We start from the raw sequence: 22417 nt of genomic DNA, 5'->3' as shown, positions 1-22417 counted from the left end.
GGACCGGCTGGTGGGGATAAGCAGGATTGACTGATACGTTATCTCCTCGCTGCAATACCCAAGGAACGTGCTTGCCCTTGACGTCAGCGGAGAAATAACCTGCTTTGCCATGTGGGCTGACAGATTATAGAATTATAGAATCATAGAACCATAGGGTTGGAAGGGACCTCTGGAGATCATCCCGTCCAACCCCCTGCCAGAGCAGGGTCACCCAGAGCACGTGGCACAAGAAGGCGTCCAGGCGGGTTTGGAATGTCTCCAGAGACGGAGACTCCACCACCTCTCTGGGCAGCCTGTGCCAGGGCTCTGCCACCCTCAAAGGAAAGAAGTTCCTCCTCATGTTTAGGTGGAACTTCCTATGCTCAAGTTTGTGCCCATTACCTCTTGTCCTGTCCCTGGGCACCACTGAAAAGAGCCTGGCCCCATCCTCCTGACACCCACCCTTTCAGTATTTATAAGTGTTGATAAGGTCCCCCCTCAGCTGTCTTTTTTCCAGACTGAAGAGACCCAAATCCCTCAACCTTTCTTCATAAGAGAGGTGTTCCAGTCCCCTAGTCATCTTGGTAGCCCTTTGCTGCACCCTCTCCAGCAGTTCCCTGTCCTTCTTGAACCAGAGAGCCCAGACCTGGACACAGCACTCCAGATGTGGCCTCACCAGGGCAGGGCAGAGCAGAGGGGGAGGATGACCTCCCTCCACCTGGTGGTCACACTCTTCTTGATGATCCCCAGGAGACCATTGGCCTTCTTGGCCACGAGGGCACATTGCTGACTCATGGTCATCCTGTTGTCTACCAGGACTCCCATATCCCTGGCCACCTCTGCACTGCTGGGAATACCCTGCTTCGGGTCACAAGGTTGCCCCACATTGTGCACTGGCCTTGGAGGTAACTAAAGAGCCTCGTTTGACAAAACCATGAGCAGTCAATCACTCTGTTGTCAGGGGAATGGTGCTGGGACAGAGCTGAGGCAGAAGTAGGTTGTGCATTAGCAGGAAGAGCAAGAGCAGTCCCTGAAGGTGGTATCTTTGCTACATCATCATGAAAACTTAAGAAATTGAGTTTTAAGTAGCTGGTATAGCGATGGTGTGTCCTGCCAGTCTCAGCCCATGAAATGCAAAGAACTGAGGACCTCACTGAGGTTCTTATAACTCCAGAAAGGACAACCCAGCTGTTGCTGGAGGTGGAGGAAGAAAAGGAAGTTTCATAGGAGCTCAAAACATGTTTTGGGGAATGTCTTAAATGTTTTCCTTTTACAAAGACTGCTCAATGAGGTTATGAGGACCCACAGCTCCCCATCTCCCCCAGGTGGCATGACCATGTCCACCCACCCTGGCTCAGGACTGCAAAAGCAGCAAGGTTTTTGGTACAGAAAAGGGACTTTCTGGACTGCGAAGACCTCAGCTGAAGTGCTAAGGGTTTGGTAAATCCCTCTGAACTCCTTCCTGCCTGTGGAAATGCAACCCAGTGCCTCTAGAGAAGGTGGATTACCAAGATGGTGTCCAAGAAAGTGTTTATTGAGCACACAGAGGTCATCATATGGCAGTGCAACAGGTACCCCTGGAGCACCTCAGAGCCACTAGCCACCTCTGACTCAATCTAGCAAGAAACAACAACAAATTGGCTCAAAAGAGAAGTCCTGGCAATGCGTCCAGCACTTCTCAGAAGACACTCTCCCCACTGGTTTCTGCACCTCATCAGACAGGTTGTCAGCACGACCACCACGAGGAAGGACTGTGGTCCCACTGGGGGCACAATGCTTACCCCAGAGCAGCCACATCGGAGCAGCTAGCCTGAAAAACAAAACCCCCATGCAAAAGCTGCCCCGTCAGGGGCAGGACACTCACGAACCTGCTTATTAACCACTGATGGTCGAGATCAGTAACTCTGCAGATCCAGACTGGAAGGAAATCAGAGCCTGGGAAGCAACAGCAGTCATAGTTGGAAGGGTCAGGACATCCCTGAAATTACGCTCTGTTTTGGGGGAGGGAGAAAACGCGGGATTTGAGAGAGGGCGCACATGTCAAATGCATGCAGACCCAGGAAAATTATTTCCTTTGTGAGATCCTTGTTCAGCAATGCCTGGACAGCCTGGCCAGACACATCAGTCTGGGCTGGTATCACGTCATAACATGCCAAGTTACCTTCCCATAAGACGAAAGGTTTCCCACAGATCATCCTCTTTCCCAAAACCAAGGGTCCTCCAACTTCTTCCTCTTCTCATTTTGTGCTAAATGAGGCAAAAGAACGTTACATTTTATTTATAGTATTTATCCTACTGAAAAATGGCTTCTACCCCTCACTGCTATCACATGATACCAATTTTAACCCTTCCGAGACACACTGGGTAGCTGCAAAGCAGCACAGGGTTTTCATTCTCAACGTAGCACAAATGCTGCAGAGCGCTTTGGGACAAGCCAGCAAAGCCCCTGCGGACCTACTTGGTTTGATGCCACCACCCAACCGACCCATGGAAACGCTCAGCTGGTCTTGACTTCTCCTGACGGATCCTCTTGATTTCTCATATGACACCAGGTTTTTATTACTTGAAAATATTTGACAAGGAGCATTCAGGGTCTTGTGGATCCTCTCATTCAGTGGGATTAAACAACATGGGTTTGGAAAAACTTTGCCAGTAAATGGAGATCTCAGAGGATAAAATGACACTATTTTTCCTTTCTTAAAAACATTTCATACATTTGGAAAGCTAAAAATATTTTTAATGTACCCTTCCTTTTAGAAAAAAATAAACCCTAACTAAATCAGGCAAATTTGCTTTAAAATGTAAACCAATGAAGCATTTGCTTCCCTTTCTGATCCTCATTTTTTTGGTTTCCTCACATCTCCAGAGCAAGACCACATCATTTCAGAGAACTAATCCTTTCCTCCAGCATCTACATTTCACTTTAAAACCAGCCTGCACAAAACCAGCATTTTCTGGTCTCTCGGAGAGCTTGCTTTGTGCAAGCCATCAAAGCTGGGACCACGTAAAACAAAGCTCTTCCCTTCTAAGCGTATAGGAGACGACAATCTTCTTCGTGAACCTTCTGAAACTGAATCCCTCCATCCTGGTCTTCCAACATCAGCGTGCAGGAAAAGTGATGGGGAAAAATCACCAAAGGGACACAGAGGAAAGGTACGCGTAGAACACCGAGGACTTCCCATCTGCCCTTGGCCTTCCAGGTGCTCTTCCCATGGAAAACCCAAATTTAAGCAGGTCAGAGAAGAGACTAAATAGAGTACTTACTCGTCTGTTCTGTCCCTTTGCTTTCCTTTCTTTTCTCTCAATCCTCATTTTCACCCTGAATTTATCGTAGCTCTGGCTTTCCCACAGACGGCGGAGGGGAAGGACATACCACTCCATCAGCAGTCCTTCACTGTTGCCCACTCCACTCAAGAAAACTAGCCTCAAGCCTGGCTGGATTTCCCTTCCTCGCCTCTCATGGGGTCCTTCACGTGGTCTCACAGCGCCGTTTCTTCCAGCTTTAATACCCGATCTTGCCTGAGCTCCTTCCAAACGCAGGCTCAGAGTGGCTTCACCTGAATTCAGCACGCGGTAGATGTTCATCCAGAGTTGCAACGCTCCTCCCGGCAACCATTTTTGGCTAACCTACAGAGGTGTGGTAGGTTTCCAGGGGCCAGCCAGGAACGTAGGATGGCAGGAACACAACAGGAGGTGATTTGTCCCCACCAGGAACAGGGCGGTGTTCGCCATGTCCGACCTAAGCCAAACAAGCAGAAAAAAATTAATCTGTTAAAAATGGTCAATAAAAGTAATGCTTTAAGTGGTGAGGATTAAAGGAACGACCGCCTTCACCGAGGCAGGAGGGTAAAACCCTTCTCTAAAGGATCTCTGCTTTTTTGACGTGGCTCGTTGTCATCGGGCCAGCAGCCCAGCCATCCCATTTTTCCATGCCCAACTGAGTTTTGGTTGACAGACCATAGACATCTCAGCATGAATGGCCCAAAGCCAAAACACGTCCTCCTTTGCATTACAATTAAAGTCTAATTTTCTGCCAGCAAGTCTGGCCCCGTTTTTGGGGTGAAGCTCCCACTGCTTTGTGCTTGCAAAACGCAGCTTCCTTGTTTGCTGGACGAGGTGTGGGGTTCTTGAACATCTTCAAAAGGCCTTCCTAGAGATTCACACCAATCCTGCTGCCTTTCTGTTAATTAAACTCATCAAAAAAGCAGTCCAGAAGAGACCTACCGGCTGGTATAACTCACTGCATACACAGAGCTGGGAAGAGGACAGATCTGCTGCATAATCTGGCTGAATTTTTGTTTGCCTCTGCTGGGGATTATCAAAAGGATAATGAAGAGACATTTCCTTTTCTTAAAAAAAAAAAAAAATGTTTTATGCCCAGGCTTTTCTTTATTACACAGGAATATTTTGTGCTGCCATCTACAAGACCAGAAAACCTGGCTGGATTTCTGCAGCCACTGAAACTGCCTGCATCAACCCTGTGTTTTTCTGGGGAAATCTGCAGTGGATTCCCTTTTTTTTCCTAGGAATCCACTGCAGATACCCCGTAGCTGTGAACAACTCTCCAGCAAGGTCAGGTGTGTCACAGGCCTTGTCACTGGGAGGATGGAAACCTTGATTCAAGCCTAATTGCTAAATCATGGCCAGATCCTGCGCAGAAAATTGAAACAACCACCATCTCAACACGGACATGTTGCTTTTTTTGTCCCAGGATGTTCACCAAAGCCTGGGATCCTGGATGTGAGGAGGGGAAAGAAATTATGAAGCCTCTGAGATAATGCTGTTTATTCAATAAAGAATGGCCAAAGTCCTTTTTACTTGGACGCAGGAGGATCCTGATGGCAGGAGATAAGATTTCTGCACAGAGCTGTCAGCAAAAAGCTGCTCAGGTTTTGGCAGGGACACACCAGGGGATGATTCAGGCAGCACCGTGTGGATTTTCCTCCCCAGCTTTCCCTGTCAAAACACTTGCATACCTGTTCCAAGCAACAGCAGGTAGCTCCAGTGGGTAAAGGGATGAAGTCATGGACATGATGGCCATGCTTGAGTACTGCCCTGTGACCAGGCTGGCACACAGGCTGACCCAGAAGCACCAAGTGGTAGCACAAGATCTCCCTCGAGATCTCTAGTTGGTTGCCCAACACCTGGGACATAGAATCAGAATGGTGCCGGTTGGAAGGGACCTTAAAGACCATCTAGTTCCAAGCCCCCTGCCTGGGCAGGGAGACCTTCCACACGCAGTGATTTCCTTCTGGAGTATCCTTCACCTCCAGTGGCCAATGCAGCAGTTCAGGTGTTTCACCTGATCCAAGCTGGGCTTAAAGCTCCTCAAGTATTTCCTTGGGAAACTTGAGCGTGGTGGGCAGGTGGCCAGTCCAGGCGGGTATTAGTGCAGCTGCCTTCAGTTGCTTTCTGAAACCTCTAGTTCTTTTGGAAAAGACAAATCTGACGCCCGGCAGATGAGCTGGGAGATGCCAAGTGACCATGCCTCTTGCCTGCTCACAGGAGCTGTCTGAGCTTGGGCTTGAGTGACACAAGGAAACATGGCTAAAGCCAGCTCTAAATACATCACTTAAGCTCAGGACCCCTTTCTGCGGGTACAGGTGAAACCTAAAACTTCAATGGGGAAGCAAGAGGAGGACAAAAGTGATGCCAAAGGGACAGAAAACAAGAAGAGGAGGCCCATAAAGAGCCACACAACAAAAACCTGCCGCAGTCCCAGCTCTGGGCTACTGGTGTTCCTTGAGGGTCTCAAACACCTGTCCTTGCACACGTGCTAAATAGCTGGTGGGGAGCGGGAGAAGATATTTTCCAGAACAGACACCAACAGATCTGTGGGAAGCGGCATTTGGGTACTTACAGCTTATCAGGAGACAGCACGCTGTGTTGTAGAAACATCACGGGTCCACGGCACAGCTGAAAGCTGCTCCTGGCAGCGGCATCAGAGCTCTTTGTGGTGGGAAACGGTGACTTTCCTGCGGGACAGCATGGCTGGGAGCACTCACGGAAAGCTTAGGATGGGCGGGTTGGAACAGGGAGAAGTGTTTTTGCAAAGGTGGCAAAACTGGAACGATTATGGCTTCTGAACTCAAAAGTCATGTGCGGGTCACTGAGTAATAGCTGAACTGAAGGGATATCAACCAAACATTATTGAAACATTGTCCCAGGATGCGGTAAGAGCAAAACCCTCCCACCCTTCTGGTCAACCAAGTCCTGCCGAATTTTTGTTACTGTCTAATACTCGATGGGAGTTCAGACATGGCAACACCCCAAAATTCTCCAGCTCACATGCCTTAAGTCTGCCCACGGATTAGAGGCAAACGGGTTAAAGCTTCACCACAAATGGGAAATATTTTGCCATGAGTCATCTGAAGCAGCAGCAAAAGGCCAAATGCACGTTCCCTGTCTGATACGTAACATTTAATGGGAAGGTGTGTTTCAATCGCTCTGTCAAAATGCAGGCGATGAATGCGTAGAAGTGGACTGAAGGGCTGAAAAATAATAAACGAGAGTGTCTCCCTGCTGGAAGGTCCGGAGCGGTATCTTCTAGCCAAGGGGGAGACGTCAGTGCAGAGAAACAGGTAACCTCCTGAGCTCCTGTACCGGGCTCTGTCTGGGATGGAGTTAGTTTTCCCCACATTGGCCCTCAAATCAGCTGTTGTTTCGGGAGCAAGGAAGGTTGTTGCTAACCCTCCAGCACTTTGGCTGCTGCTGAGCAGCGCTGGCACAGCATCAGGGCTGTCTCTACAACATCCCCCCTCGCCGGCGGGCTGCGGGGGGAGGACGACAAGGTCTTGGGAGGGGACACAGCCAGGACAGCTGACCCAAACCCACCAGAGGGATATTCCAGACCATATGATGTCCGCTCAGCAATAAAATCTAAAAGAAGAGGTGGTGGTGGTGGGGGCATTCATTATTATGATGTTTTTCTTCTGCAGCAACCGCTACACATACTGAAGCCCCGCTTCCTGGGAAGTGGCTGGACATCGCCTGCTGATGGGAAGTAGAGAATAAAGAAATCTTTTGTCTCCCTTTGCTTCTGCACACAGCCTTTGCTTTTGCTTTCATTAAACTGCCTTTATCTTGAGCCATGAGGTTTTTTTCCGTCCTGTCTTCTCCCCGCCCTGTCCTGCTGAGGAGGGGGGTGATAGAGTGACTCGGTGGGCACCCGCCGTCCAGCCAAGGTCAACCTGGGTGTTCAAGACAACACCAGTTCTGTATGACATGTGCTAGAGTCAGACTAGTTGTTAAGCGGCAAGCTCCCATGCGAGTCACGGAGTTTGTTGGCTGCTCTGCTTATCTCCGTATTCTGCTGAGCTCGGGAACACGCCGGTGCAAACAACGGCTCCGTGCTTTGCCCTGGCGTCGGTGGGCTTGTTGTGCTGGGGGAGCTACCTCGTGGAGAGGGCAAGGAAGCGCATCTCCCTCTTCCCACCCAGCATGGCTGCGGATGGGTTTATTACGCAGTTTTCCTGAGGTCCTTGTTCACCCTTACGTGAGCTGTTTTAACACTACTGATCAACACTGCGAACCTATTAGGGGGTTTGTGGAATCTGATGTCATCCTGGTGCAAGAGAAGAAAACTTTTGGGTGAGGCGATACTGAAACGTGCCCGGAGGTGGCTGGTCCGTGGATGGCAGGGTGTGTGGAAGGATTTAGGCAGTGTGGAAGGATTTATCACCTCCCGTAACGTGGGACTTTACACCTGAACAGGCGAGTAACCCTGGCAAACTGACGTGCCACCTGATAGAAGGGTGCCCTGCCTGCCCCAGCAAACACCAGCAGCTCCTCGCACTGTACCGGGGCCTGGCCCATGTCTACCGAGCCACAGTTCACGACTGTCAGAGGGCCATTGTTGCGGCAGGGACCCAAACAACAACAACAACTACAGTAATTGTCCCGGTAGCGAAAAAGAATCAGCGGATGAGGAAAACAACAGGTCCCTATCATTGATTTGTAAGGGAGGAGGAAGAAGAAGAGAGGTTCGATCGAGAAGACAGTCCTTTGACAAAGAAACTGGAAGGAGTGAGAGCAATCAGACAGGAAGGAAGCAGAAACTACCCCGTCCCTGACCTCATCAGAACTTTGAGACATGAGGAAAGATTACAGCTGCCAGCCAGGTGAGCGGATTGCTGCCTGGCTGCTCCGATGCTGGGATAATGGGCCCAGCAGCTGGGATCCCTTGCTAGAAACCAGGGGATTGAGAGAGGAATTGGGAAGGAGACAGCAACTCGCAGTCTCCGGAGTCAGCTCTTTTCAAGTGTAAGGGCTAGATATCCATTCAAGGAGAACCTTGTGAACCGCTCGGGAAAGTGGACTACCAGAGATGAAGGCATCCAGTACCTGAGAGACTTGGTGATGCTGGAAGCCATCTACAGTGATCTAGCCAATGATGAGGTCTCCAAAGATCCAGAGGAGGTCCTGTGCAAATGGGCCATGTGGAGGAAGGTGATTCAAAGCACCCCGGTATCGTATTCTAATAGCAGGCAATGCATCGCTGCCGAGGATACGGATACACCAACTGCGGAGAGAGTGTCTTCTCGGTTTCAAAATTTTGAAGAAAATCTCTGTTCCTCCTCATCCCTACGGGCCAGGGCTTTGGCTGTCAGGGGCACCCCAAGAAATCAGTCCTCTCCTGCACCTGTCGGAGGGAAGGTGAGCCCCTAGGCACACACTGCGTGGCGCACTCTGGTTCTTCCTGCGTGGCCAGGGGGAGGACATGAGGGAGTGGGTTGGTGAACCCACCTTTGAGCTGGAAGCCCGCATATATGAACTGAGAGGGAAGACAGCTGTTAAGAAGGGGCCACCCGAGAAGGCCGTAGAGACAAAAGAAGGCAATCAGCGATGTCCCAGACATTGAAGAACTGAGATTACCTCCCTTGATCCTGGTGAGGGGACTTCTGGTGTAGCACTGCAAGGGTCAGACAGTGAATACTCAGGAACAGAGGGTCCCTGCCTTTGGCCAGGAGGAGGAAAGGGATGGCTGGGTATTTTTGATGGTCTGGAACATCAGATCCACAGAAGTATAAGGTTTTGGTAGACACTGGTGCACAGCGTACGCGGGTGCCATCAGGGTACAGGGGCACAGAACCCATCTGAGCCTCGGGAGTGACAGGGGGATGCCAAGAACCGTCTGTGTCGGAGGCTGAGGTGAGCTTAACAGGGGGACAAGTGGGAAAAGCACCCCGTTGTGACCAGCCCAGAGCCCCTTGGCCACCTGGCACCCAGCCAAGGTCAACCCACCACAGCTCCTCACTCACTCCCCTTCCCATTAAGCCCATAAAATAGCGTGGAAAACAAACACACACCAAAAAAAATCACCTCAGAGGGAGAGCTGAGGCTCGCTCACCCGGCAGGGGGCTGCCAGAGCCAAAACCACCCCACCAAGGCAGTGAAGGCTGCTCTTGCACTCAGACTCATCGTGCCTGCCCTGCTCCACCTGCAAGAAGCTGAGAGGAACCAAAATTAAGCCAAAACAAAAGGCTTCTCAAATAACTTGTCTGGCAACGTGTCTTTCTCCCTGGGAAAATGAAAACCAGTGGTTAGGATAGCGTCATGCTGTGATTGGCATGTGCTGAGGCTGCAGGCAATTAGCAGTTGCCTGAGCAGAAGCCATTCTTGAGTTAGGGAGAACGTTGACCAAAAATCATCAGAAGTCACCAAAAGAGCATCGTAACTAGGTCCAAAGGAGAGACCCTTCAACTCTGCGGCTGCTTGGCAAAGCCTGGGCAAAAGTAGGGCTTGGATGAATTGCTTCAACCCTTCCTGGGGGTGAAGGTACCCTACGGGAAAGCTCTTGCAGCAAGTCGTCCCCATCGTGTTAAAGGGGATGGGACCAACTCCAAAGCGACTGGACCCCATGGTACTACCTGGAGGATTGTCCCTGTCATCAGAGAGGGGTGCTCAAGGGAGACATCCTTGTTTCGACAGAAGTCTTTCGAGAGCAGAATAGGTTAAGAGATTTCCGAGTCTAAGCTGGCAGCACTTCCAGTGCTTAGGAGCGTAGGAGACATCGGAAGAAACGCTACAGCAGCCAACTTTGACTTCAGCCCATCATCTCCTGGCTGAAGCGCATTCCCCCAAGCTAGCCCATTCCCCCTTTCCCCCCTCCACCAACCTGCAACAGGATCAAAAGGTGGATGGATGCATTTAGAAGCATTTGTTGGAAAGCAAGTGCTTTGGTGACAACATCATCTTCATTTGTACCCAAACCAGCATTTACCAGAGTTGTTCCCGGGCCCTGGATGGAGTTTTGCTCAAACAGGCCCAGCACTTACCTGGCACACGGGAGAGCACAAGGGAAAGCATTGCTCCGAGGACAAGCCAGGCAGCACACGCAAAGCAGAAGAGCTCTGGCAGAAGACTGGGAAATCCTTCTTACCCCTCTGGGCCTGGAGGTTAAAAAACAGCAACGCAGAATTGGGCAGATCCTGCCCAAGCTAACTCCTGCTGGCTTTTCTTCTGGGCGAAACTTGGGCAGAAAGCGAACAAGGTGGGCCACTCCGTGCCCACTGTGCCTATGCGCCAACCATCTGCCAGCAAGAGCCACCACTGGGGCAGAGATGCTGCTGCTGAAAACCATCTGCAGCCAAGCTGGGGGATTCTTGCTTGCTCCACAACCTCGCTAGAGCTGCGCTTGCTTATCTAAAGGCGGCTGCAGGACGGATGTGCGGAGGGCGTGGTGCCCAAATGCCGGCACTCACCAGCATTCCCTGCCAAGCCGTCAGCACATGAGGATAACCAGTGGCAGAAATGCCACAAAGAGGATGCACCAGTGCTGGAAAACTGACATTGATTTTTCTACAAGGAAGATTTTTCTACAGAGGAGATGCTTGGGAACACCACGTTGCGTGACCCAAAGGGTTCATCTCTATTCCATTCGCCTGGCTATGGAGGGAGTCCTTATCAAACGGTCAAAAAGCAGCCATAAATCCTTCCAGCAAACATTTGCTGTCAGTATCTGCTGAATTGGACGGGAAAAGCTGCCAAAAACGGAGCTCGTGGAGGCACCAGAAGGATAAGACAATGGGCCATACACCAAGCTGCCCCCTGAATAAAAGCAGGACGGGGGAGGTTGATGGGGGTTAATTGCTCTTTTCAGAGTACAGAAAAGCAAAGGGATCGTTGCCCTTGCTTGGCTCCTGCTCCCCAAAAACCTCCTGTCCCTGTATTTTAAGGGTCTTCAAACTTCCCCGGCTTGGAAGGACTAAAAGCTAAATCAAAATGGATCTCAGTGACATCAAAGTCCACTCTCCTAGCAAAGGTCTCAGTTTCTGTTTGTTCATGACTCAGGCAATTTGCCAGGTCCTTCTCCATCTTAAGCTGTCCTTTTCCAGTGGAGATCCCTCCTTGAAATTTCAGCCTCCTGGAATCTGCACTGGACAACGTGTTAAGGTTTATCCTACCACACACACACCAGGCTCCTGTCCGTCTGTCCTCCTCAAACTAAACAACTCAATGTTCAACTACAAGTCAAGAGAAGATGGTTTTACTGGCACCATGTGGGAAGAGCCATTAGCTCCATTTGCTTCCATCAAGGCAGCACACCACCGGATTTTAGATCTTTTACTGACTTCTTGCTCCTCACTGGCACAAGTTTGCTGTGCTCACCTCTGCTGAGCACCAGTGGCAAAGGTCCACGTGCGCCCAAGCAGCACAAGCTTGGTAGACGCACCCAAGGTAGACGCACACGATGCACCAGCGCCCAGGGCAGAGCGACAACGTAGGTGGTGCTTCAGTCTCCAACTGGAAACAGGACTGCCCTTGGAAGTTGCCCAAGGATCTCACCACAGAAAGTTCAAAAAGCAAGCGCAGGTGTCCAGGGTCTCCAGGAGACCGCCGTCACCCCTTGGCTACGCTTCTCCAGAAAGCGAAGGCCAAAGAATCATTGTAGACGTACCGTACCCCAGTGGTGTTGTGGTTTGGGGGAAACGCGGCTGAAGCGATCGATGGTGGGAAATTTGGGATGCCCAATCATTAGTGCGATGCTAAACACCAAACACACCGATGCCCGCAGCCGTCACCCATTTTAAAAAGCTGGTGCTGCTGAGCAGATACTCACAGGGAGGGAGAAGAAAAAGGCAGCACAAGCACCGCAGCCTGGAGTTAACGCTCATGGCACAGTTTTGTCCTGTACCTATTCCCTCCTCCAGCCTAGGCAGCACCCAGAGCAATGCCACGCTGCCGAGCTCCGTCTCCCTGCTTGCCCAGACTTCTCTCTCAAGCCAGCCCGCTTTACCAAAGCACAGCTCTGCTGTGAAAAAAAAATAATAAAAAAATGAATCCATGTTTAGCGAGATCCATGCAGTAAGTCAGACACTACAATGCAGAATTCAGCAGATTCCATTTAATGTCATGTGCATATATCCATACATTTACTTATGTCAATGGTTTTGATGCGCGTGATGCCAGGTCTTGAAAAATCTACCTTTTCACTTACGTCTGGGAGCGTTAATTCTCTCAAGCAATCATCTCGGGGTGGCTTTGCTTTTTAAAAAAAAAAAAAAAAAGAAAAAAAATTAAACCATGGGGTTGCAAAGATAATACCGCAAATTGAAGGTAAAGCATGCAGAGCTGATCCCTAAAATTCGCAGGCAGCTCCACAAATGCTGTTGCGAAGGGTTTTGCCAAGAAGCACGGGGCGGGAAGAAATCCCCTTCCTCCCAGGGAGAAAGAGAACTAATAAGAAACAGGTTCCTCTTGTTTTAGCATCCCAAGCAGAAGTAACTTCCTTGAAGAACTGATGGGGTGTTCTTGGACAAGGCTAAGGAACAGGGCAGAGAGGTAGAGATAAACCATACCCCACCCCCCCCCCAAAAAAAAAAAAAAAAAAAAAAAAAAAAAAAAAAAGAAAAGAAGAAATAAGTGACACTTTCACTACCACGTACTCACAGAACTGTATTTTGGGGTTTGTTGGTTTTTTTTTTTTTTTGGTCATTTAAGTGACAGGACTGATAGATCCTGGGTTCAGGGATGTTTGCTCTGCCACGTGCTCCATCCATCCCAGCAGTTTTGGGGTAGATTTTTCAAGCCCTGGTGATGACTCCCAGGAAGGCTTCTCCCATCCGCTCCCGGCTCCCGCACGGATCAGAATCTATTGCATAGCATTTATTTCAGATAAGGCACTGTTTTGCCCAATGCGAACAGCAATTCGAAATCAATGCAGTTTCCATACAGTCCAAATTTGATGGCCTACAGTGCAATAACACATAAAAATTAAAGGCAAGGTTTGGAAGAATAAACCCAGCTTTAAATTTAAACTTAATATTAAAAAGATAAAGGAAACTACATTTTTCAAAAGCCTTTTTATTTTCCTTCACCATTGTTGTTTTACAATACAAATATCACCTTGTGAATACACAAAAACCCTACAGAAGATAACTCTGCTTCACGTAAAATACAGAATGGATATATATATATTTATATATATATTTTCTCTTCTTCATTCTTTAAAAAAAACTATTTTGTTCTGCACATTGGCAAGTTTAGGATAGAATACTTCCCCAAACATACAGTATGTATGGTAGGAGTGGAACTTATAATTACATGCAGTTTCTGCACAAATATTTTAAAGAAATAGATTATCTTTGTTGTTTTCCAACAACATTTCAATACGGGATGGAGAAACCATTCGTAGTTCACTCAGTGATCATTTGTAAAATTCTTAAAAAACAGGAATTCATGGCTGTTTTTCTTTTTAAAATACAGCTACCAAGTAGACAATAAAGTGATACCTTTTAGTTTGACCTGCCCACAATGTGTGAGCAAGATCGGACCCTTTTTATTTGGTTTTTATTTTCCCTACACATGGCAATTTCAACATTATAAGCAAATTTCCAGTTTAATTTAGCTATAAATGCAAAAATTAGTAATTATACAGTATATATAATTCTGCTTTCATGGAATACTTTATTTTAAATAAAAACATTTAAGACTGCCTACTGACCATACAATCAAGACAAGAAAGGCACTAGAAACATAGACAAATCTCTCTCTCCCAAGAAGCATCTTCTTTAAATTTTAACTCTCTATTCTCTGACATGTAAAAATCTTTTTAAATTTAATTTTCATACACATTTTGAAAAATAAAGTTAGGAAATACTTAGAAAATCACTTTACAACTTTTTTTTTTTCTTCCTTTTTTTTTTTTTTTTTTTTTTTTTTTTTTTTTTGCACTTTTTGACACAGTCACTGCAGATTCTACAAAATCAAGATTACCAAACCTTCCTGTGTCTATCACCTTATTCGTAGCGCGGTGCAACAGGTAGAAAGATTTCTCGATTTTACCCAAGGTAGGTATTTAGAAACCTTCATATAGTCATTTGCTAGAAAATGGCTTACAGCCCAATCTTTGGGGCAAGAGATATGAAAAGTATGTTTTCCCAAGAAAATAATATGCTTTATTCCCAGACGTGACTGGAAAGACCAGAACTTATGATATAAAAGCTGTCATTTATGCTGTCGCATCATATACAAAGGAACATGGTGATGGGCAAATGTAAATCCCAAATCTATTAACAAGAAATGTATAACAGTGCATGATAAGTTAAATTTTCTTTATTGTTGTCCAACGCAGATCCTTTGGAGAGAAAAAAAGATCACAGTGCTTACCAGGTAACTGAATAGGTTAAGTCAAGGGAACTGTTAAAAGAAAGGGTTAGGGAGCGGTTGATTTTTTTTTTTTTTATGGCATCTTCTCGTACGGAGTTCTTAGCACTTGGGACAGGTCCTTTCCCCCCATTCCGTCTGTTGACACGCCGTTACGTGTCATTCACCAGACGGCTGTATTTCACCTGCCTGCCCCGGTGCAGCACCGGCCAGGGGAAGGGCCAGTGGTAGGAGCGAGGTACAATTCCTTGGACATTCTTTTCGAAGTACTGGAAGGGCTTGTACCACCAGACCCTTGCAAGGAGGTTGGTTTGGGAAGCTTCTTTTAGCACCTGCACAAAGATAATCAGAAAAAAACAAAAAGAGAATTACAAAAGAGCACGTCACTTACTCACATGACTTCATTGCACGTCGCTTGCTACCATTTGTTGGCATCTTGCTTACAGCTGCTTCCAAAAATCTCTCGGTATCTATAAACACGTCCCCAACAGATCCGCGCAGACAAAGATCAAGAGACAAGCTACTTTTCCACAGCCTCCCTGCACACACCAAATGTTGCTCCCCAATGAGGCTCACCCTTGTCTCCAAGACTCCAGCTGTTCAACGGTCCCATAGGAAGAGAATGAATGTCCCAAAAGATCAGTCTCTCCTCTCCTTTGGGAATCAAAAACAACCAACCCAAAGCACAGCTTTTTCCATACGTATCTCTGAAATTACATGTAGCTCGAGAATTGCTTCAGAGCCCATCTGTATGCCCACAATGAGCGAGGCATATCTCAACCCATCCAGAGGAGGAAACGAACCCTGTCCTGTCCTCTTCCACGTGCGCTCAAACCCACCCTTTTGCTTCTGCTAGCCGCGGGCAAGCCACAGCCGGGACACAAGGAGTGGGCAGGCACCGAGGGAGTTATCCAACTACCTTGCCACACATTTTCAACACCAGAGCAGGGAAGCATTGTATCAGTCCACCAGGAAGTGCAGGCATGGGGCTTGTATGCTAAGCTTTCTTTCTGTGTCATAAACTCACATGTAAAATAAATCCACTTTAGCCCTAGTGGGCTCTTGCTTTAAATTTTAGGTCAGACACAATCTACAGCCCTCTGCACGTGGAGCAGGCACCGGGAAAGAGAGACCAGCACACAAACATGTGCTCAGGTAAGGATACAGAGATCGGCATTTCCAAACATCTCAGCAGCTTAGGGAAGCAGTGCTGAGCCATCTTCTGACTCACATCACGCAGCAGAACAGGTACATTTCCATACAGTAAGGCAAACGGCATTTCTGAAGCAAGTCTCATTAGCGCTCAAGGCAATCCCGACTTCGATAGCTTCCAGCTTGGAAGAATGGCCACTCGGCACTATTGCTCTGACAGAGTCCAGGAGCAAATTCAAAGCGTGGAAGTCAGTCAGTCTGGTGCTGTATGACAGGAGTTACCAAATCCGGGCACAGATTGCTATCGAACACAGTGGTTCCCAAACTGACTGAACGTCAAAGTGCATTCTTTGTAATTAGGCATTTTGTGGTAAAAATGTACCACAGCGCTTGACTGTGGTATACTGCTTCAAGTAGCACCAAAACCACTGGAATAATATGACATGGTAGCTAGAAGACCCTGATATGATCTGAAATTCTGTACTACCACAATATTAACTAATGCCCTATAATCATACTAGGTCCTTCTTAAACATAATTAGCTGGAGTCATATGCAACAGAGAAGAAAAATATCTTTCTCGACGCTGCACACAAAATATTTGGACAACAATTTGCTGTTACAGACCCTAAGAGTGTCTCTTAACTCACTAGGTCCCTCCCATGGATAACAGACATGCACATTTTGTCTCGCATTCCTCAGCACTGTAGACTCATCTCTTACTGATGTAGTTCACTGACAGGAAAGCAAGAACAAGAACGACATGAGACCTCATTTACCCTTCTTCATTTGACTTTTGAATCATTTACCGTTGCTCTCTGGTTGAGTATTACAAACCACGCTCTCTCCCATCAAATGCCGTGTCTCCTCCTGAGCAGCTCCTTGTTCTCAGTGTTTCCCTCATCGCTCTATTTTTCATGCCTTCCCCAGGCTTTAGGACAGAAGCAGCCTATTCTCTGCTGCACGATCCTCCCTCCAAAAGGAAAACATTTCCCTTGGTCAGGGGAACTTACTGCCACTTGGAAATGCTTTGAAAAACTGGTGCGTTTTTAGTGAGGCCTTCAAGGCACCTGTCATTTAACTAAAGGACACAAGCCACAGACTACAAGGAAAACCCCGTTGCCTTTAACAAAACAAACAAACAAAAAACAAACCCAAATCCAAGGCAAAAAAAACCCACCACATCTAAATGGTTTGCTCTGTCACAAAACTGGCCAATTGACCCAATTTCAGAAGCACTTCAAGAACTGAGATTACACAGCGGAAGCAGAGAGGCCTGCCTGCCTGCCTGCGGGTAGACCTACAGATATTTTTGCAGTCAGGACAGAAGATGACCCCAACCGATGATGCCCCTTTCTTTCCTGCAAACCCAGTGTGAGGGGGGGAAGAGAGGGATGCTCCACAAGACATGGGTGAGCCCACTCCTACTCCTGCAGAAAGGCTCAAGGCAAAGTTTGGATTTTTGCCCACCACCACGCGACGTCAGAGCCACGCAGATCCAAAGACTGGGAGAAACTCACTTGCTGGTTGGCCATTGTGTGATACCACCAGAAAAGTCTTGTAGTGATGTAGTAAGCCACCACCACGTCCACAGTGTAGTGGTCATGAGCAAGGAGGATGCAGAACATCCCAACTATGCTGAGCGCCCAGCAAAGCCAGTGATACCACCAGAGTCGCCGCGGGGAATCTGGAAAGAAGGACAAGCAGTGATTATTTCAAAGTGAAACATTACCGGCGCACAAGACCACGGTCATAATTAGCAGAGGATGCAGACTGCAATCCTGGGTGGGCAGTGCGATGCTTGCATTAAGATGAAGAGCAGGAATGCTGAGATCACAGAATAAGCATCATTCTCTTAAGGGGTAACGTAAAATTGTACTCAGGGGCAATCAGATCCTGGGGAAACAGAAAGGTTATGAAATCTTTGAGAAACAGGCCCAACACATAATGATACCCTCGTCAGTAAAATCAACCGATTTGTATTTCAATATTGATTCTACATAGATGGCAATCCATTCCTCTTGCCTTTCATGAAAGATAAATGCATACATTAAGGCCTGACTCTTGCAAAATGTGCAGCCTTGCATTTAGCGTGGCACTCATCTCTCTCTAGCCTAGGAGACAGAGTTGAAATACGATTCGCCAGGCACAGTGCAATGAAGGTTGCAATTATATTCTAAACAAAGCACTTTATTTTTAAAAAAGAAATTTAATTCAGACATCTACATGGTAAAGTGTTTTATTTTGTTTCCAAAGTTTTCTTTTTCAGTAAGCCCTCTGTCTTTGAAGTTCTATTGCTTGTATTTAATTGAAAAAGTGTGCATTTTTACTTTAACTGTATTTACGGATCAGCACAACAATAATTCTTCAATCAGCAAGAAATTATACAACGGGAAATTCCACCTGAACAGTAATGAACTTACACTCTTTGATAAATAAGTATGTAAGAGTTAATATGACAGTGTGACCGCTGTACAGATAGTCGCCGCACATGTTGTGGGATCCTGTGATGGACAATCCTCCGCCAGCAATCAATTTCATTATCCTTCGCAGATGAGATTCCCAGTCTCCAAAAAGCTGGTGGAAAAATAAAACATGAAAGCAGAGTAAAATACCAGCACTAACTTTTCAGAGTTTAAAGCAATGGTGTTAGCCAGCAACTTTGCCTTTCAGTTATTCTCTCTCTTTGCTTTGATACACAAGATCAATCAGTAAGTCCACAGACTTTTCCAAAATCTAGCAGCACATTTCTACAGGGAAAAAGCCTGGAAACGAGACACTAATTTTTTTTTTTTTTAATTGATGCTTTGCATCTATTATAGCTAGTGTTCATGCAAGCATGGGCTCCATCCATTTTTCTAAAATATATTTTATTTGAAGTATTCAACGTATGAAGAATCAAGGAAATTATTACGATTTCCCTATAAATACAATATCCCAAAGGACTACTGTTTGTTTTGTTGGTTTTTTTTACGCTCACAATAAGATTGAAAAGGCACAGAAAAAAGGCAATTTTATTTGCACACATATTTGTGTATGTATATAAGTGTGTAGACAGCCTTAACACCAGGTCACTTCCAGTTGCAATGACAAACACGGCATCTTTTCAGTATAATACTGTCGTATTACACGACGCATTAAGCGAAAAAGAGGTGCTCCAGAAGTTGTTAAACTCCTGTCAGTGGTTACACTTATGGTGAAAAAGGGAGGTGAGCAAAAATTGTTTTCCGTGTTATTTATAAGTATTTATTGCTGCTACCACGTAAAGGTGTAATCTTTCTCCCAGGTCTTGTCGTCAGCCTTTGCTAATGCTTGCGGCTGCGCAAGAAAATGATTTTTAGTGGGAATCTTCAAGCAGAGGTAAAGGGTTCAGATCTCTTTTTACTCATTATATTCTTACACTGGGAGGCATGTGTGTATATATATATATATGAATTCATATGAGTTCATATATATATATATATGAACCTCACATATATACAGTGAGGTTCAGAATGATGACTCTTGGAAAACCTAGGACTTCTGTAATACAGTCTCAAAAAAATCCAACTTCACCAATAAAAAGGAATTAAAAATATTTCCAGCTATAGCTAGAATTTTGTCATGTTCTCTAAACATCTGTTTTTCCTTCTGTTCAAGAGGCAAGGCACTCTAAAATAAATCAAGCTTAATTTAATTCATCTTGTTCGTAAAAGCACAAGCCCTATAGATGATAATCCAACAGAAACCAGGATGAACTGCCCAAGCTGTATGTTCAGGTGTCGAAATGTAGATTCAACATGCAGAAGAGAGTATGTCACTCCAAACTCTAAAGCCTCCCAGCATCCCACCTTGGAAAAATCTTCAAAATCGTTTCTTTCCACTTCACATTTCAAAAGAAATTCTGTTTGTCAGAGCATGGTGCCAAACTTCTGCGCTGGCTTTAACTCACACAATCCACCTGAGCAACAGAGACGTTCCTCTACATCTGATAGATTTGTGCTGACCCACCTCCAACCCATGATGCTGTCTCAAACGGTATTTCCACAAAAACTTCAATTTGCCTTAGGAAAGCCAAATCTCATTTAAAAATTAAAAGAGGGGTAGATGTGGTGCTGAGGGACATGGTTTAGTGGCGGTTTTGGCAGTGTTACGTTGATGGTTGGACCTAATGATCTCAAAGGTCCCTTCCAACCTAGGCGATTCTATGATTCTAAGTAAATCAAGTCCTGGCGAAGACGCCCCTCTCCCTCCTCTCAGGTGATCAAAGGGCAGCTGGCACTGGCCCAGGACTTTGCTTTTGCTGCTCCCAGCTCTAAAATAAACCCAAGTGTTAAATAAATCCACAAAGAAAATGTATGCCGTGGACAAGCACAACCAGGATGTACCGAGCACCTCTGGGACCCAACGGGAAGCGGGACCCACCTGCGCTCAAAGGAGTGGGACTAACGGATCAATGCAAGCAACTACACGTGTGCTGCATCCTTACCTCATTTTATGAGGTTTTAAAATCCATGGTAACCATTTAACAGTCAGAAGGAAACACAGATTCCCCTGGGCTGGCCATTATAGGCATGTTTTTGTTTTATTTTAAAGCTTGGTCTTGCTTTAAGAAGTGGAAATTATTAATTTCCGACAGATTTAAGCAGGGTCTTTGCAGCAATTAAACATTTCCTGCTAACTGTTCCTTATAAAACACTAAAATGCTCCCCAAGGCCCACTCTTCACAATCATATATAACTCAACAAGGTGTTGAGAGGTTATATTTATAGCTTTCAAGAAAGCCCAGCTAATCCTTAGTCTTATCGGTGCAATAGAAGAGCACAACGTAGGCTTGTCTTTACTTGAGTAACGAGACAGACTGGCCAGCGCTGTAAATTTCCGAAAGTGGCAGATTTACGCACTTCAGCCCATAAATAACTGTGGTTTTTCTTTTTTAATTTCATGACTGATTGATCAAGTACAATGTTGACTCCTCTCCCACTTGCTTCTCTTTACAAAAGACCTCGGTCCCTCAGAAAGCCACACGTGGCTTGGCAAATGCTCTGCCTTGTCAAACAACTTGTGTGGTACCTTTGTTGGCTTTATTTCCCCCAAGGAATCAAAGCATTGCGGCTTGCTTTGTACGTACCAGCAATCCTCACCGAAACAGCAACAGCACGTGTACTGAGTCAAATCAGGATTTTACTACCTGTAAATCCGTGATTTTACTACCTCTCATCTAACATATGGCTGTGCACACAAAGTCATTGTTGAACTGTGCGTGCAGTAGCTATTTCACAGAAATTACTTTTTTTTTTTCCCCCCTCCTTTCTCCCACTTAAATCAAACTATACCACAAACAATGGCAGGAGGGGCACGGAAATAAACTGCTGTGGAGAAAGAGCACTTGTGTCTAATATATGCACCTTGTTCCCTAGTGTAGAAGTCCAGTTGTATCAGATTTGCATTTCCCCATCATAAGCATTGCAGTAAGGACCAGGTTTACACCAATGCTTGTGTGATATGAGACGGATGCAACACCACCATCCCTGCCCCATCACCACCCCGAGCACGTGAATTACCCTTCAAGGGTCTTGCCTAAGCACCTCTGTCTCGGCAGCTTGATTTCAACCACGGCTTTCGCAAGCCCATTTTATTCCTTGGCACAACAAACAGGAGTCATTGCTAGATTGGGGAGGAGGTGGCAAGTCCTCGTGCTAACACAATTGCAAAAATATATGCAGGGACAAACAGCTGCAAAGGAGACAAGAGTTTCACCAGCCTTAGAAAAGCCTCTCTGGGCCATTTTCAAATACAAATCATACTTGGGTTTGACATACTGAAGTGTTTAGGAATGAGTCACACATGCCACCTCCGCAGGTTGCACACCTTCAACCGTTTCAGTGGAGATCAACAAATGCTGATTGTGCAAATTAGTTGAAAACGCTAGAGAAATTGCACATATTAGCACTTCAAAAAGGGTGGGAACGCCTGCATTGCCCCAGAGTAACCATCAGCACCTTCACCGAGCAGGAAGTCGATGATCTGCAGGAGGATGTCCCCATCACGCCAAACTGGTATTTTCAAATTAGAAACAGTTATTGAGAAAGTGTTGCTCACAGTTTTGGTAACAGCAGGACAAGGGGAAAACATACAGATTAAAATATGGAAAGGCAGTCAGAAGAAGTTTACCTTTGGAGAGCACTTGAAATGCATGCCAGGTACTGGGAGTGTTGTCACATACATTGTAATACACCGATACAGGTATAGTGTGCCAACTATACAGAAAAATCTTCTGCTAATTATAGACCTAGAAGAAAAAAAAAAACCAAACAGAAAAAAAAATGAGGTCACTCAATGCCAACATTACATGCTGAGGTAATTAAAATAAACTACCAACTGTTCTCTTCTCCATGCTTTTGAAACTCGTGACAGTATCAGCTTACACCTGAGAATACTGAATTACTTTACAAATATTCCCACGCTTTCCAGGTCAGAAACACAAGAGTAAGTCAACTAACATTGCCCATAAAGGTGATTACAGTAAATAGAAGGATTAGAATAAAAAAGCCTGTGCAGATTTCGTGTTGAAGATGTTAAAAGGGATTTCATGCCCCACACTCCTCCATTAGCTTTGAGCGGTCACTAATCTTCCGTTCAAGGCAAGGGATAAAGTTACAATATTTTCATTGTAAGATGAAAAGGAGTACGTTTGTTTC

General features: G+C 46.2%; 2 protein-coding genes across 15 annotated transcripts in view; both read right to left on the bottom strand.

Annotated features, from left to right (window-relative positions):
* The window catches only part of LOC128911676 (putative neutral ceramidase C), a 35582-nt gene extending 23360 nt beyond the window's left edge, over nt 1-12222 (bottom strand). Inside the window, exons 1-4 of the mRNA XM_054206956.1 lie at nt 12041-12222; nt 3244-3718; nt 2141-2226; nt 1848-1970 (exon numbers count right to left, since the gene is read on the bottom strand). The gene's annotated coding sequence lies outside the window, so the exon portion shown is untranslated. The remainder of the gene's footprint in view (nt 1-1847; nt 1971-2140; nt 2227-3243; nt 3719-12040) is intronic.
* A 2298-nt stretch (nt 12223-14520) lies between these two features.
* SGMS1 (sphingomyelin synthase 1) overlaps nt 14521-22417 on the bottom strand; it is a 101262-nt gene continuing 93365 nt past the window's right edge. For all 14 annotated transcript variants that reach the window (XM_054206944.1, XM_054206941.1, XM_054206954.1 and 11 more), the window contains 4 exons: nt 21891-22008; nt 18161-18314; nt 17258-17424; nt 14521-14918 (listed from right to left, as the gene is read on the bottom strand). In XM_054206944.1, the coding sequence (XP_054062919.1) occupies nt 14739-14918; nt 17258-17424; nt 18161-18314; nt 21891-22008 (619 nt within the window). In that variant the 3' untranslated portion in view covers nt 14521-14738. The remainder of the gene's footprint in view (nt 14919-17257; nt 17425-18160; nt 18315-21890; nt 22009-22417) is intronic.

Source organism: Rissa tridactyla, chromosome 6 (genome assembly GCF_028500815.1).
Source record: "Rissa tridactyla isolate bRisTri1 chromosome 6, bRisTri1.patW.cur.20221130, whole genome shotgun sequence".
Lineage (NCBI taxonomy): Eukaryota > Metazoa > Chordata > Aves > Charadriiformes > Laridae > Rissa > Rissa tridactyla.
Note: the sequence above shows the minus strand (reverse complement) of the source record. Positions and strands in the feature narration are given on the sequence as shown.